The 18,373-nt window shown below is 40.3% G+C and overlaps 1 protein-coding gene across 1 annotated transcript in view; it reads right to left on the reverse strand.

The window, feature by feature from the left end:
* Positions 1 to 18,373, reverse strand: part of wnt7bb (wingless-type MMTV integration site family, member 7Bb) — a 115,785-nt gene that overhangs the window by 18,534 nt on the left and 78,878 nt on the right. The window contains exon 3 of the mRNA XM_062061231.1: positions 2,040 to 2,311. Coding sequence (XP_061917215.1) covers positions 2,040 to 2,311 — 272 coding nt within the window. The remainder of the gene's footprint in view (positions 1 to 2,039; positions 2,312 to 18,373) is intronic.

Raw genomic sequence — 18,373 nt, forward strand, 5'->3', positions numbered from 1 at the left:
ATTCGAAGCGCGATATTATGAGGGACGACTGCGGGGGGGGGGGGGGAAATGTTTTGGGATTGCCCGAACCCCAAACAAACACCTGAAAACCGTGGCGTTACGCAAACATATTCGCCGTTAAGGGGTTAAAAAAAAAAGTATAATTCAGGATAAAGTAGAAAAAATAACAATGAATGAAAAATGATGTTGCTGCCAATCACGATAATCATAATAATAATTAATAATACTTATAATAATAATGGTTACAATAATATTAATTTAAAAAATATGATAAGCTCATTAAAGGAAAATAAATTAGAAAAACATAATTATTTTAATTTGTTTTTTACCAATTAAAAACAGTGCATTTATGTGAACATACAGTATGGTCTTTAAAGGGTTAAACCCCCCAAAATTCTTTTTTGATATATATTTCAGGCTGAAGTAGAAAAAATAACAATGAATGAAAAATGATGTTGCTGCCAATCATGATAGTAATAATCATTATAATAAATACAAATAATAATAATGGTTACAATAACATTAATTTAAAAGTATGATAATAATACGCTAATTAAAAGAAAAATACATTTGAAAAACATAATTATTTTAGGGGTTTTTTCTATTAAAAACAGTGGATTTACTGTATGTGAACATACAGTATGGTATTTAAAGGGTTAAACCCCACAAGTTCATAGTTGATATATATTTCATGCTGAAGTAAAAAAAATAACAATGAATGAAAAATTATGTTGCTGCCAATCATTATAGTAATAATCATAATAATAATAATTAATAATAATAGTTACAATAATATTAATACAAATGATGATATTAGGCTAATTAAAGGGAAATTAATTAGAAAAACATAATTATTTTAGGTTTTTTTTGTATTAAAAACAGTGTATTTATGTGAACATACAGTATGGCCTTTTAAAGGGTTAAACCCCCAAAATTCATATTTGATATATATTTCAGCCTGAAGTAGAAAAAATAACAATGAATTAAAAAGGATGTTGCTGCCAATCATGATAGTAATAATCATAATAATAATGGTTACAATAATATTAATAACAAATGATGATATTAGGCTAATTAAAGAAAAATACATTAAAAAAACATTATTTTAGTTGTGTTTTTTTATTTTCAATTAAAAACAGTGGATTTATGTGAGCATACAGTATGGCCTTTAAAGGGTCAAACCCAACAAGTTTATATTTAATATATATTTCAGGCTGAAGTAGAACAAATAATTAATGAAAAATTATGTTGCTGCCAATAATGATAGTAATAATAATAATAATGGTTAAAAGAATATTAATTAAAATATAATAAAACGCTAATTAAAAGAAAATACATTGAAAAACATTATTTTAGGGGGGTTTTCTATTAAAAAACAGTGCATTTATGTTAAGTTTTTAAAGTTCATATTTGATATATATTTCAGGCTGAAGTAGAACAAATAACAATTAATGAAAAATTATGTTGCTGCCAATAATGATAGTAATAATAATAATAATAATAATAATAATAATGGTTAAAAGAATATTAATTCAAATATAATAATACGCTAATTAAAGGAAAATACATTGAAAAACATTATTTTAGGGGGGTTTTCTATTAAAAAACAGTGCATTTATGTTAAGTTTTTAAAGTTCATATTTGATATATATTTCAGGCTGAAGTAGAAAAAATAACCATTAATGAAAAATTATGTTGCTGCCAATCATGATAGTAATAATCATAGTAATAATTAATAATAATAATAATGGTTACAATAATATTAATACAAATGATGATATTAGGCTAATTAAAGGAAAACAAATTAGAAAAACATAATTATTTTAGTTTGGGTTTTTTTTTAATTAAAAATAGTGCATTTATGTGAACATACAGTATGGTTTTTAAAGGCTTAAACCCCCAAAATTCATTTTTGATATATATTTCATGCTGAAGTAGTTCCAAAACACATTTTTACATCAGTTTTTGGGAAGCTGCCATTTCTAATGATCAGGGTGAAGGTCTTGCTGGCTCTGCATGTAATACAACACTTTCCTTACCTTCCTCCCCGCCTCGTTGTTGTGCAGGTTCATCAGGCGACGCGGCGTCTTCCTGATCTCCCGGGCGTCCACGAAGCGGCGGGAGAACTCGATGCCGTACTTGATGTCGGCGGAGCACCCGCCCCACTTCCAGCCCTCCTCCTGGTTGTAGTAGCCCTGCTTCTCCCGGTCGCAGCCGCATTGGCTCAGGTTGCCCTGGCTGCACGCCGCCGTGATGGCGTGGGCCACGCCCGCCGCCGTGATGGCGTAGGTGAACGCCGCCTCCCGACTGCCTGGAAAGAAGGCGACATGGATGGTTTCTTAGTCAAACGGCTGACATGACAGGTGAGTGCGTGCACCCCGGTCTGACATTTGTGGGCCGTAGCTTGCTTAGAATCTTCTTTTAGCGTCTTTTCCAAAAAAAGCAGCCCTCAGTGGACACACTTAAGTAGACGATGGGATGATTAAACGTCCTTTAAGACCGCATTCTCTGTCCTGACCACAAAGCATTCCTTTGTGATCAGAGAGCTGGGCTGTGGAATGTTTGGTGGAGGTGCTGTCCAAAGTGCTGAATTCCTGGACGGAAGCACCTCCTGTGTGCAGCAACCCTGAAGTGCAAACTGTCCCGTTCAGGTCTGGCTGCCTCAGCGACCACCACGTTAGTCTCCATCCCTGCCAACTTGGGCCTTGGCGTCACAAACACGCGTTGCCGAGCTGCAAGATAATGCTACGCTAAAAAAAAAACTAAAAAAAACGGCCCTCTTTGAAGGAGAAAGTAAGACGGGACAATAATGTCACCTGAACAGCAGTTTTAGCACAACATGATTTTCCATTTAACCACTTTCAAATACATTTGTCGGCACACAGGAATCGTTCACTAATATCCATTTTTGCCATATAAAAAGAGAATACAACAAATTCTTTTCAACTTCTATTAAATTGAATAGACTGCAAAGACAAGATATTTCATGTTCACACTGAGAAACTTCTTTTTTTTTTGCAAATAATCATGAACTTAGAATGTAATGGCAGCAACACATTGCAAAAAAGGCATTTTTACCAGTGTGTTACATGGCCTTTCCTTTTAAAAACACTCAGTAAAGGTTTGGGAACTGAGGAGACAAATTTTTGAAGTGGAATTATTTCCCATTCTTGCTTGATGTACAGCTTAAGTTGTTCAACAGTTTCCCTTCTCATATTTTAGCCTTCACACATTTTCAATGTCTGGACTACAGGCAGGCCAGTCTAGTACCCGCACTTTTACTACGAAGCCACGCTGTTGTAACACGTGGCTTGTCATTGTCTTGCTGAAATAAGCAGGGGCGTCCATGATAACAACATATGTTGCTCCAAAAGCTGTATGTACCTTTCAGCATTAATGACGCCTTCACAGATGTGTAAGTTACCCATGTCTTGGGCACTAATACACCCCCATACCATCACACATGCTGGCTTGTACACTTTGCGCCTAGAATAATCCGGAAGGTTCTTTTCCTCTTTGTTCCAGAGGACACGACGTCCACAGTTTCCAAAAATATTCTGAAGTGTGGACTAGGCAGACCACAGAACACTTTTCCACTTTGCATCAGTCCATCTTAGATGAACTCGGGCCCAGCGAAGCGTTTCTGGGTGTTGTTGATAAATGACTTTGGCTTTGCATAGTAGAGTTTCAACAGATGTAGCGACAAACTGCAGTTACTGACAGTGGCTTTCTGAAGCGAATATTTGCAAAAAATAATAAGTATCTTGTATTTGATTATTGAATATAAGTTTAAAAAAATCATTGTATTCTGTTTATATTTACAAATTACACAACATGACAACTTCACTGCTTTTGGCTTTTGTACTTTTCTACAGTTTCTATCAAGTAATCCATCAATCTCCTTAAAGAGGCTGTTGGCAACGTTCACACAGATGTCAAGAGCAGTGTTTTTTAACCACTGTGCCGTGGCAGATTATCTCATTTCACCTAATAGAGGTTCAAAATATTTTTTGCAAACCAGTAATTATAATCCGCAAATACTGTGCCATTGTTGAGTGTTGGTGCTGTCTAGAGCTCGGCAGAGTAACCGTGTAATACTCTTCCATATCAGTAGGTGGCAGCAGGTAGCTAATTGCTTTGTAGATGTCGGAAACAGTGGGAGGCAGTGTGCAGGTAAAAAGGTGTCTAATGCTTAAGCCAAAAATAAACAAAAGGCGAGTGCCCCTAAGAAAATACATTGAAGCTTAGGGAAGGCTATGCAAAACGAAACTACAACTGAACTGGCTGCAAAGTACTGTGGACGACAGCAAAGACTTACATTACAGCGTGCGGATTAGACGGCGTCCACAAAGTACATCCCAACATGACATGACAATTAATAATGTCTACACTCAAAGAAGGATAGCAACAACTGAAATAGTCTAGATTGCTAAAAAACAAAGTAGATGCGGGGAATATCGCTCAAAGGAAGACATGAAACGTCTACAGGAAAATACCAACAAAACAGGAAAAGCCACCAAAATAGGAGCGCAAGACAAGAAGTAAAACACTACACACAGGAAAACAGCAAATAAGTCAGGGTGTGATGTGACAGGTGGTGACAGTACACCTACTTTGAGACAAGAGCTATAGTGATGCATGCTTGGTTATGCTTTAAAGTCATTTCTAACAATTGCCAGAACAACTTTTGACTGTCAATATCAGCTGCTGAGGTTCATTTTTTATTTTTTCTGCTGCTGGCGGTGTGCTTTCAATGGAAAAAGGTTGGAAAAGACTGGCCTAGAGGGCGCTCACGTTCACCTCTTGTGGCTTCCGGGATGTAATGACCTAACTTTGGATGTTCTTAGCTTATGGTAGCGATTTGGGTAGCCGGTGTTGCAGTACGAAGGGGATTCATACTCGTTGTGGTTTACCTGACACATAAAACGTGACAAATTGGGGAGTTGCACTGTCCACTTTAGCCGCCAGATGGCTTAAAGCTGCAAGCAGCGTTGGTCGGGTCCGCATTTTGGCTGGTGCTAGTACTAGGTGTCCCAATACTTTTGTCCAGTGGTAGTCCTGAGTGAGACCTACATAGAAGTTTTTGTTTCATGTCTCTACGATATTCGTACTGGGAGTTAGAGGAAGTTGTGTCTGTGTTTTTTTCCTAAGTGCCGCTGCACAGTGGTTGTTTTCTTTGAAGGCTCATAAAATCACAGCAGCGTTAGCGCAGCAGGTCTTTGAAGGCTCGTAAAATCAGAACCGTAGCACATATCCAAACTCTTTCGCCAACTTGTAATCAGAAGGGTTCAATCTCTCTCCTGTAGTAGTTTGAAGCCGAAACGACAAACGCGCTCAGAGTAGATAATGTTTGATGTTTGGTGACCGTTTTTTACAAAAATGTAGTTTTGAAGGGGAGATTGCAAACTTCCTGTTGATTTTTGCTGAAGGATGTCAATCTATGAAATGTAGGTCTAAGTGAGACCTACATAGAGGTTTTTGTTTCATGTCTCTAAGACGTTCCTACCGGAAGTTACAAGCAGTTTTGTCTGTGTTTTATTCCTAGGGGGTGCTAGAGCGCAATTTTGAGTTTTGGGGTTCGGTTTTTTATGAGATCGCAATTTCCGCCAGTCCTGATGTGTGTAAAAAGTTTGGTGAGTTTTGAAGTATTTTAAGGGGATAAAATTACAGCTCAAAGAGGCAAAAATGAGTGTTTTTAGTAATTTTTTGTGTCCTAAAATGTGTTTGGTGGCGATTCCAACTTGTTGCTATGTAGAGTGGCGCTTTCCATCGTTTTCAGCAGATTGCATTACACAATGATTACAAGCTAGCCAATGATGTTCTTGCTATATTTGTCTTTGCTTAGAACAAAGTCACAGTGAGCAGGTTGCAAACAGCACTGTAAAGTCACAGCAATGTTGACGGTTTGTTAGGAAGTTCAGTGAGTGTGAGGATTTTATTGTGGATTATTCTTTCAGCATTTTTTTCCTGATGTTTATTTGTTTCAACAATCGGAACTACAACTTGTGATTCAACAATTCGTGTTTCAATGTTAAAACAATTATTTATTTTACAGTAAAAAAAACAAACAAACTGGCAGCTTAGTCGACAGAATTTGACTGTAAAATCTACAAACTTTTCTACACCGAAGTATCGTATATTAAAAATAATTATTTGTACGGTAATATTTGTTTTGTTTTTCTATGGTAAAATTCACGGTTGTTTTAACAGTGCATTACTGTAAATGAAAAAACTGCACCATTTTTTTATTTTTTATTCTTAAAGTAAAATAACTCTTTAAAAAAAAAAAAAAAAATAAAAAAAAAAAAGTGTTTTACTAGAAATGTCCTGTAGGTCCTTCTTTTAACTTGTATTAATGTTGCTTTATAATATTAGTTTTTAAACACATAATTGTCTTTAGCTTGTCTCCTCTTTACTCAATCATTTAAAATGTTTTATAAATACAATAAATTATGTTTTTATTGTAAAATTGAGTCTTAATCGTTTCAATCTGTCACATTTTTCCTATTGTTGGGTAAAAAAAAAAAAAAGCCATCAAAATTCCTTTCCTATTATTAACCACTACTTAGTTTAATTAGTATTCAACTAATTTATAATTAGTATTCAATTGTTAGTACTCTTGGCTAAAATACACCAAAATTGTTTATTTTTGTATAGTAAAATGTATGGTTGTTTTAACAGGCATTATTGTAAATAAAAAAAACTGTACCAAACTGTACTAGCAAAGTTGGGAGAGTGGCCGTGCCAGCAATCTGAGGATTCCTGGTTCAATCCCCACCTTCTACCATCCTAGTCACGTCCGTTGTGTCCTTGAGCAAGACCCTTCACCCTTGCTCCTGATGGGTGCTGGTTAGCGCCGTGCATGGCAGCTCCCGCCATCAGTGTGTGAATGTGTGTGTGAATGTGTGTGTGAATGTGGAAATAGTGTCAAAGCGCTTTGAGTTACTTAAAAAAGGTAAAAAAGCGCTATACAAGTATAACCCATTTACCATTTACCACTTTTGTTGTCTTTTTTTTTACAGTAAAATAACGTTAAAAAAAATAGCATTTTATTAAAAATTTCCTGCAGGTCCTCCTTTTAACTTTTATTGATGTTACTTTAAAATACTATTAGATTTTAATCACATTCTAATCGTCTTTAGCTTGTCTCCGCTCTGTAGCATTTAAATTCCTTAATAAATACAATAAATCATGTTGTTTTTTTTATTTTTTATTTAAAATGAAGTCGTAATCATTTCAATCTGTGGGACTCAAACCTGAGTAGGTATTTTGAACATTTTTGGGACTTTTGTCGACTTTTCCAACTTTCATCCCCCCTCCCCGTGGGACTCGGCTGGGTGTGTTATGGACATTTTGGGCATCCCGGCCGGCGGCGGGACTTGAGGGATTCGAACCTGGGTAGGTATTTTGAACATTTTTGGGGACTTTTGCCGACTTTTTTCACTTTTCTCCCCCACTTCCCTGGAATAAAAGTTGGAAAAGTCGTCAAAAGTCCGAAAAATTTTCCAAATACCTACCCAGGTTCGAGTCCCACAAGTCCCGCCGCCGGCCGCGCAAGTCCCAGGATGCCCAAAATGTCCAAAACGCACCCAACAAAGTACCTCGGGAAGGCGGGGAGAAAAGTGAGAAAAGTCGGAAAAATGTCCAAAAATCACACCCGGGTTCGAGTGCCACAAGTCTTAAGACTTGTGGCACTCCATGTGGGACTCCAACCTGGGTAGGTATTTTGAACATTTTTGGGACTTTTGGCGACTTTTCCAACTTTTATCCCCCCTTTCCGTGGGACTTTGCTGGGTGCGTTTTGGGCATTTTTTGCATCCCGGGACTTGTGCGGCCGACGGCGGGACTCGTGGGACTCGAATCCTGGGAGGTATTTTGGACAAAATTGGGACTTTTGACCATTTTGGCCACCTTTTCCTTTCTTCTTCCCCGCCTTCCTGTGCACCATTGCTGGGTGTGTTTTGGACATTTGGACAAACATAGTTTCAAGCATGTTTTACTCAATATAGGTCATCGAATCTCAGCAACAAGCTGCAATATCTTACTGAGATCATTTAGGACCAAAACACTTAAAACAAGTAAAACACTCTAACATAAAATCTTATGTATGGCCGCACAAGTCCCGGGATGCCCAAATTGTCCATAACACACCCAGCCAAGTCCCACGGGGAGGGGGGATAAAAGTTGGGAAAGTGGGCAAAAGTCCCACAAATGTTCAAAATACCTACCCAGGGTCGAGTCCCACAAGTCCCGCCGCCGGCCGCGATGCCCAAAATGTCCAAAACGCGCCCAGCAAAGTCCCACGGGAAGGCGGGGAGAAAAGTGAGAAAAGTCGATAAAATGTTCAAAAATCAAACCCATGTGGGACTCCAACCTGGGTAGGTATTTTGAACATTTTTGGGGACTTTTGCCGACTTTTCCAACTTTTATCCCCCCTCCCCGTGGGACTCGGCTGGGTGTGTTATGGACATTTTGGGCATTTGAAAATTTTTCGGACTTTTGCCGACTTTTATTGCAGGGAAGTGGGGGAGAAAAGTGGAAAAAAGTCGTCAAAAGTCCCCAAAAATGTTCAAAATACCTACCCAGGTTCGAGTCCCTCAAGTCCCGCCGCCGGCCGCGCAAGTCCCAGGATGCCCAAAATGTCCAAAAAGCGCCCAGCAAAGTCCCACAGGAAGGCGGGGAGAAAAGTGAGAAAAGTCGGTAAATTTTCAAAAACTACTCCATGTGGGACTCAAACCTGGGTAAGTATTTTGAACATTTTTGGGACTTTTGCCGACTTTTCCAACTTTTATCCCCCCTCCCCGTGGGACTCGGCTGGGTGTGTTATGGACATTTTGGGCATTTGAAAATTTTTCGGACTTTTGCCGACTTTTATTGCAGGGAAGTGGGGGAGAAAAGTGGAAAAAAGTCGTCAAAAGTCCCCAAAAATGTTCAAAATACCTACCCAGGTTCGAGTCCCTCAAGTCCCGCCGCCGGCCGCGCAAGTCCCAGGATGCCCAAAATGTCCAAAAAGCGCCCAGCAAAGTCCCACAGGAAGGCGGGGAGAAAAGTGAGAAAAGTCGGTAAAATTTTCAAAAACTACTCCATGTGGGACTCAAACCTGGGTAAGTATTTTGAACATTTTTGGGACTTTTGCCGACTTTTTCCAACTTTTATCCCCCCTTTCCGTGGGACTTTGCTGGGTGCGTTTTGGAAATGTTTTGCATCCTGGGACTCGCGCGGCCGGCGTGGGACTCATGGGACTCGAACCCGGGGAGGTATTTTGGACAAAATTGGGACTTTTGACCATTTTGGCCGCCTTTTCCCCTCTTCTTCCCCGCCTTCCTGTGCACCATTGCTGGGTGTGTTTTTGGACATTTGGACAAACATAGTTTCAAGCATGTTTTACTCAATATAGGTCATTGAATCTCAGCAACAAGCTGTAATATCTTACTGACATCATTTAGGACCAGAACACTTAAAGGCCTACTGAAATTAATTTTTTTTATTTAAAAGGGATAGCAGATCCATTCTATGTGTCATACTTGATCATTTCGCGATATTGCCATATTTTTGCTGAAAGGATTTAGTAGAGAACATAGACGATAAAGTTCGCAACTTTTGGTCGCTGATAAAAAAGCCTTGCCTGTACCGGAAGTAGCGTGACGTCACAGGTTGAAAGGCTCCTCACATTTCCCCATTGTTTACACCAGCAGCGAGAGCGATTTCGGACCGAGAAAGCGACGATTACCCCATTAATTTGAGCCAGGATGAAAGATTTGTGGATGAGGAACGTGAGAGTGAAGGACTAGAGTGCAGTGCAGGACGTATCTTTTTTCGCTCTGACCGTAACTTAGGTACAAGCTGGCTCATTGGATTCCACACTTTCTCTATTTTCTATTGTGGATCACGGATTTGTATTTTAAACCACCTCGGATACTATATCCTCTTGAAAATGAGAGTCGAGAACGCGAAATGGACATTCACAGTGACTTTTATATCCACGACAATACATCGGCGAAGCTCTTTAGCGACGGAGCTAACGTGATAGCATCATGCTTAAATGCAGATAGCAACAAAATAAATAAATCCCTGACTGGAAGGATAGACAGAAGATCATCAACAATACTATTAAACCATGGACATGTAACTACACGGTTAATGCTTTCCAGCTTGGCGAAGCTTAACAATGCTGTTGCTAACGACGCCATTGAAGCTAACTTAGCAACCGGACCTCACAGAGCTATGCTAAAAGCATTAGCTATCCACCTACGCCAGCCCTCATCTGCTCATCAACACCCGTGCTCACCTGCGTTCCAGCGATCGACGGCGCGACGAAGGACTTCACCCGATCATCAATGCGGTCGGCGGCTAGCGTCGGATAGCGCGTCTGCTATCCAAGTCAAAGTCCTCCTGGTTGTGTTGCTGCAGCCAGCCGCTAATACACCGATCCCACCTACAGCTTTCTTCTTTGCAGTCTTCATTGTTCATTAAACAAATTGCAAAAGATTCACCAACACAGATGTCCAGAATACTGTGGAATTTTGAGATGAAAACAGAGCTTTTTGTATTGGATTCAATGTGTCCGAATACTTCCATTTCAAGCATTGACGTCACGCGCATACGTCATCATACATAGACGTTTTCAACCGGAAGTTTCGTGGGAAATTTAAAATGTCACTTTATAAGTTAACCCGGCCGTATTGGGCATGGGTTGCAATGTTAAGATTTCATCATGATATATAAACTATCAGACTGCGTGGTCGCTAGTAGTGGCTTTCAGTAGGCCTTTAAAACAAGTAAAACACTCTCACATAAAATCTGCTTAGAGAGAAGAATGATCTTATCAGACAGCAAATAAGCAAATCTCACCCTTATTTGAGATATTTCCTCTTACTTCCATTTCAGTTTTTGCAGTGCAGTGAGATTAGCCGGGCCGCTGCAGTTTTATCAGAACCATGGAGCTTTCCGCAGCATAATAGCGACCCGCAAGCAAGACGAGGTCACATGACCTCTCCTGGCGGCCTCAAAGGCATCTGGTTTTAAAAGACCTCCGAAACAGAACCCGGCCTCCATTCATGCGTTTGTCCCTTCAAAGGGCCTCTTTTCATGCTGCTTGTGTAATCCACGCACTCGCAAAATATTTGCGGAAGAAATGCTTTTTTACTCCCAGCGCATCGGGCCATGGCGGCGTTCCAGGCTGCTTAAATAGCCCGCACGCTCATAAAGTAGCGTCACTGCAGATGTTTTCCATTTCACTTCATTCACCTCTTGTTAAGAGTCGCCTCGGAACGCTCCTCGCCGACCAGAAACAAGCCACCGCTAGTTTCCTATCCCCGTGCGGCGGCTGCACGACTAATACGCCACCGCAGCTTTGCCCAGTTGGGGACTGACGCACAGCCCGTGGTCACGCACCCACCCCTTAAACACCACCCCACCTTAAACACCACCCCACATACACGCACACACACACTCGCATTTCCACAAGCACAGTATGTCAAGGGACAGAAAGTCAACTTTAGAGTAGTCAATGTACGACTTGGGGGCGGGGGCCATATGCAAAAAAAAATTATCACGATTAATTTTTTTCATATCATCCGATATCGATTATTATCACACATTTTTTAATTTTTTTAAATCAAACCGGCTTGTCACTTACAGGATAGGGATGTACTAGTATAGTATCGGCGTACTAATGAATCCAAAACAGTACTATACTCTGTTTGAAAAGTACCGGTTCGCCATATATTTTTTCCGTCACCTCGTGACATTGCTGGTTTTTACCAGCAGAGGAGCATGTTAGGCAGCGCACACACACGGAGTACTTACAAGCAGACACAGTGTGTAGACAGAAAAGGGAGAACGGACGCGTTTTGGTGTACAAAGTAAAGATAAAGGTGAAGTTATAACACTGAAACACCTCAGGAAGAGGTCCTTTAAGACACGGCTAGCTAGTTAGCGGCTAACGTCCATCCGCAGTGTTTTAGCTACTTCTAAATCACTAATCCTGGCCTCCGTGGCGACAAATTAAGTACGTTTCTTACATGTATCGTTATCACTGGAGGACGAGGAATAGCTAAACATGCTTCACTACACACCCTAGGACAGGCCTGGGCAATTATTTTGCCTCGGGGGAGAAAAAAATGTGTCTGGGGGCCGGTATATCTATTTTTAGGAACACGAATACAAAACCTCACAATTAATGTGTGATTGAAAGCTAAAAACGTTATGACAGACCGCCTTAAAAAACGGAATGGAATTTATTCTTTTTTTTTTACTAATGAGACACCCAGAATGTACATGAAAATAACGAATGTGGGATTTAAAAATATTAACTATGAAGGTTAAAAACACTGAATATTGACAACATATGAACGTCACACTAGGGCTGCAACTACGATTAATTTGATAATCGATAATATGTCGACTATTACTTCGATTAATCGATTAATAATCGGATAAAGAGACAAACTACATTTCTATCCTTTCCAGTATTTTATTGGGAAAAAAAACAGCATACTGGCACCATACTTATTTTGATTTTTGTTTCTCAGCTGTTTGTACATGTTGCAGTTTATAAATAAAGGTTTATTTAAAAAAAAAAAAAAAAAAAAAAATGTAAAAAAAAAAAGCCTCTGCGCATGCGCATAGCATAGATCCAACGAATCGATGACTAAATTAATCGGTAACTATTTTTTTAATCGATTTTTAATCGATTTTAATCGATTGGTTGTTGCAGCCCTTGTCACACCCCCTCTCTCGATCGACCTATTTTACAATCAAACACTTTTATGTTCAAATACTGAACAGATGTTTATTGGGTTAAGGTAAACATCTGTTCAGTATTTGAACAAAAAAGTGTTTGATGAAGCACTCAGACCAGAGGGGCGGTGCTAAAGTGGAACAAAACATACGAGCGCTGAAATAATAGAAAATACAGAAAACTAGGGCTGCAACAACTAATCGATTTAAAATCGATTATAAAAATAGTTGCCGATTAATTTTAGTCAACGATTCGTTGGATCTATGCTATGCGCATGCGCAGAGGGTTTAAAAAAAATAAAAAAAAATAAAATAAAATTTAAAAAAATAAATCTTTATTTATAAACTGCAACATTTACAAACAGCTGAGAAACAATAATCAAAATAATTATGGTGCCAGTATGCTGTTTTTTTCCCAATAAAATACTGGAAAGGATTAAAAATGTAGTTTGTCTCTTTATCCGATTATTAATCGAAGTAATAATCGACAGATTAATCAATTATCAAATTAATCGTTAGTTGCAGCCCTACAAGAAACGAATGATAAGTGTCGTGTGACACATTGTCTATTTGACAGGAGCACTCTGCTGGGGTTTTTTTTTTTTGGAGGACATCCCTTGTCCTTTACCAAACTCGACAATTCAGAGGAAGAGGAGGGTTAATCATTTTGCAATGCAGTCTGCTGAAAATGATGGAAAGCGCCACTCTACACAGCAACTGACCCTGTTGTCAACGTTGGAATTGCCCCAAAATTTCCGATATCTGAGATATTCAACACTAATGTGGATGCCCCGCTGAATGTGTCACTTTTCATGTGTCAGGTAAACCGTGATGAATGGGGCCATGTGAAACCCCTTCCTACTGTATTTAGTTTCCTATGATTACTGTAAAGAGATGCACATTCGGAACGAGGCAAGTCGGCCATAATTTAACCGTGAGGCGTCCTCCCAAACACTTTTATGTTACAATAGGTGGGGTGTAACGGTACGTGTATTTGTATTGAACCGTTTCGGTACGGGGGTTTCGGTTCGGTTCGGAGGTGTACCGAACGAGTTTCCACACGGATATATTAAGTAGCCGCCTCTGCTTCCTTCTGCCTCTGTCTATGTCAGTCCTCTACACAGCACCCAGCATTGTCCCACCCCACACAACCACCTGATTGGTTACAAACAGAGCGGTAACAGCCAATCAGCAGTGCGTATTCAGAGCGCATGTAGTCAGTGCTTAGCGTTTAGCAGGCAATCATCAGGCAGCGGACTCTCCCCAAATGATAATAAACACCTCCCAGTCAACTACTAGTAACATCACTATGAGCCCGCTGACCTTCTAGAAATATAAAAGGCAGCTCAGCTCGCTCGCAGTCCTGGCTTGAGGTGAAGGCTAATTAGCTTTTAGCGTAACGTTAGCTCATTTTACTGTGTGTGTGTGTGTGTGTGTGTGTGTGTGTGTGTGTGTGTGTGTGTGTGTGTGTGTGTGTGTGTGTGTGTGTGTGTGTGTGTGTGTGTGTGTGTGTGTGTGTGTGTGTGTGTGTGTGTGTGTGTGTGTGTTATGGACAGCAAAGCCCTGTCTGTCTGTTATTTCACTTTACCTTTTTCTGTGTTGATTGAGCTGTGTTGAAGCAGCAAAAAAGGACATTATGTTAAATGAAGAGTTTCTGTCTCTGATAGTTGATATAATAATGTAAGTGCATCATTAAGCCTACATGAACTCCATGGTTTTCAGGGATGAATAGTCTCTCCTATAACTATTGTACTATTTTTTCAGCTATAGTTACATGAATCATTAGTAATGGAGCAGCCTAGTTTTGAATGGCAGGGTCCCTGCTATCACATGTTGATAAAAATATAACATTTACATAATAAAAATCAACTACAGCCAAATGCTGTAATAAATTAAGCATGATGAGTTGACTTGAAACTGTTTAATGTTGCACTTTTTATATGTAGAAGAAAAGTTGTGTCATTTTATTTAATCTGAGCAACAACTTGAGGCAGTTTAATGTTGATTAACGTGGGCAGAATTATTATAGTGTTCCCAATGTTAAAAGGATAAAGCCAACACATTTGGTAAATAAATAACCAACAAATGTATATTTTGTTGTTTTCTTACTGTACAGAAAATGAACCGAACCGTGACCTCTAAACCGAGGTACGTACCGAACCAACATTTTTGTGTACCGTTACACCCAAACAGATGTTTATTGGGATAAGGTAAACATCTGTTCAGTATTTGAACATAAACGTGTTTAATTGTGAGGCATTAAAAGCCACAAAATGCAACGGGTCCATCAGACCCACAAACGCTGGCTGAGTAACAACAATATGAACGTTACACAAGGGTTAAAGAATATAACTTAGCTGCCCCAGCTTTAAGAAAAAACAGTAATAAATGCATAAATAAAAGCAAGCAATAGGTGGATTACTGACACAAAAAAAACTGTTGATGTATTTGCGCTGTGCAAATATGGACATCTAAGATGGTGTCACAATCCAACTCCGAGTTCAGAAAGGTTGGACAGAATAGGGCGGGGTGGCCAAAAAAACCACACAAAAAAATGAAACCACACGAGTGTTCTTCAACAACAGCAATGTGTGCGTGCAACAACAGCAAGTGCACTCAGCGTGCCCTCAGCGGAGGAAGGGCCTTCTCCTGGCCAGGAAGCGACTGCGGGGAGGGAGAGGGGAAAAAACCAAAAAAAAAAACCCTCTGAAGATGCTGGCCCCAGAGTCCTGACAGCCCTCCAGGAGGAACCACCCTGGGGTTGCCTCGCTCGCTCGCTGCCAGTGGAAAAACTGGAGTGACCAGAAAAACCTCAGCGAGTTGGATAGAAGCGAGGGAGAAGAATAGGGGGAATATTAAAACAGATGTCTAATGGAGCGTTAGTGGCAAGTGTCTGCCCAGAAGGCTTGGGAGGCCATCAGCGAGTCTGGTACAGGTGGAGACCATGGCGCAGGTGCTTTGAATGCACCTGTTGGATTTACTGTCCTCACCACGGGGACCCAAAAAGATGTCGCGGCTCGCCGCTTGCTAGTGTTCCGCTCTGTTTTTTTTGTTTTTTTTCTGGAACAGGAGGCGGACGGGACAAATTTCTCATGACGCGGCACGGCAGGATTTACGAGCGTCGACGCCGCCTGACCTCGGTCGGCCTCGCTGTCCTCAGCATTACGCTCGGAGTCAGGCCTGCCGACTAAACGGGAGGGAGAATAAACTTCCTCCTCTTTGTACGGACGAAAGCGTTGATTTATCGTACGCCGTCGACGTCTGCAACCCCTTCATCCAGACGCCTCACGGTTAAATTATGGCCGACTTGCCTTTTATGGAATACTTGCTACACTCCATTGTTCTGAATGTGCATCTCTTTACAGTAATGCACAGAGTGAGACCTCTGTCTCTTTACAGTAATGCACAGAGTGAGACCTCTGTCTCTTTACAGTAATGCACAGAGTGAGACCTCTGTCTCTTGCTTCCTGTTTGCCTAAGACAGGGGTCGGCAACCCGCGGCTCCGGAGCCGCATGCGGCTCTTTGACCACTCAGATGCGGCTCAGCTGCATACTTGCCGACCCCCCCCAATTTTCCCAGGAGACTTCTGGATCTCAGTGCCTCTCCTAGTTAACTTACAGGGCAAATATAATCCTATTTTCACTCTGATTACTAAATTAAGGGCGTGCCCTGAATGCACTGCAGTAAAGTAATTGTCCTCTATAGCATTTACAAACAGCGTGCCAGCCCGGCCACATGTTGTATGTAGCTTTTACTTGCACACGTGGGAGACAGCAAAGCATACTTAGTCATCAGCCACACAGCTTACACTGGCGGTAGCCGTATAAAACAACTTTAACACTGTTACGTTACAAATATGCGCCACACTGTGAACCCACAGCAAAAAAGAATGAAAAACACATTTCTGGAGAACATCCCACCGTAACACAACATAAACACAACACAACCAATACCCAGAATCCCATGCAGCCCTAACTCTTCCGGTCTAGATTATACACCCCCGCTACCACCAAACACATCAACCCCCCGCCCCCTCCGTGCGTCGGTTGAGCGGAAGAGTTAGTGCTGCATGGGATTCTGGGTATTTGTTGTGTTGTGTTTATGTTGTGTTACAGTGCAGATGTTCTCCAGAAATGTGTTTGTCATTCTTTTTTGGTGTGGGTTCAAAGTGTGGCGCATATTTGTAACGTAACAGTGTTAACGTTTTTTTTTTACGGCTACCGTCAGTGTAAGCTGTGTGGCTGCTGACCTAGTATGCCACCTGAAGCTGCATTCTACATGTGGTTGAGCAGGTACACTGTTTGAGCAGGCTGTAGATGGCGCCAAAAGCAGTGCCATCACGTCCTGATATCCGGGAGTCTCCCGGAAATAATGAGAGGATTGGCAAGCATGACGCTATCAAGCGCCATTCATTCAAAACTTGCGGGCCGCCCTAATATCAAATTTACATATTAAAGTGCGTGCCGGTGCGTGTGTCTGAGACCCCTGGTTAACATAGCACAAAGCAATTTAAGCTTTGTATGCAGTGTTTATCATTTCAAATTTTTAATTTTTTTTGTGGCTCCCATTATTTTCTTTAATTTGTGAAACTTGCCAAAATGGCTCTTTGAGTGGTAAAGGTTGCCGACCCCTGGCCTAAGAAGACAAAAATAAACGGACATAGCAATTTATTTCAATTTATTGACTACTCTATTGATTGACTTATTGAGTATTAATAGGGGTGTAACGGTACGTGTATTTGTATCAAACCGTTTCGGTACGGGGGTTCCGGTTCGGTTCGGAGGTGTACCGAACGAGTTTCCACACGGACATATTAAGTAGCGTAATGCACGTTGTGTAAACAATGCACACCGAGGCACAACACACGGCATGCTAGCAGCTAACGGGCTAGGATAGACTGACCATACATCCTCTTTTCACCGGACATGTCCTCTTTTTCTTAAATGCCTCAAATGTCCGGCATTTTGAGTTAGGGTTGCGTGTATTTTCAATGTACGTTCAGGGTTAAGAAGGGGTTAAAAACAAAACAAACAGCAGCATTGGTGAGGGAGAGGCAGAGACAGAGAGAGAGCGAGAGTTATGATAAACGTCGCCAGGCTCTGCTTTTTATCCATAGATTTATCACATTTAATTTTTTATTATCTATAGCAGGGGTGTCAAAACCTCCATGTCGATGAATCGTACAGCCCCGGTTTGAACAGTAACACTGTGTTTGAATTAGGGTTGTCCCGAGATCAACATTTTGGTACCGGTAACAAAATGTATTTCAATCCTTTCCAATACTTTTCTAAATAAAGGGGACCACAAAAAAATTTAATTATTGTCTTTATTTTAACAAAAAATATTAGTGTACATGAAACATATGTTTATTATTAATTATTATTATTATTAATTATAATTTAGTCCTTAAATAAAATGTTGAACATACTAGACAACTTGTCTTTTAGTAGTAAGTAAACAAACAAAGACTCCTAATTAGTCTGCAGTAACATATTGTCATTTATACACCTATTATTTTGTACACATTATCAAGGACAAACTGTAAAAAATGTATTATTAATCTACTTCTTCATTTACTGTTAGAACATGTTCAAACGCAGATATTATCTACACCTCTGTTAAAATGTAATA

Source organism: Entelurus aequoreus, linkage group LG10, assembly GCF_033978785.1.
Source record: "Entelurus aequoreus isolate RoL-2023_Sb linkage group LG10, RoL_Eaeq_v1.1, whole genome shotgun sequence".
NCBI classification, from domain to species: domain Eukaryota; kingdom Metazoa; phylum Chordata; class Actinopteri; order Syngnathiformes; family Syngnathidae; genus Entelurus; species Entelurus aequoreus.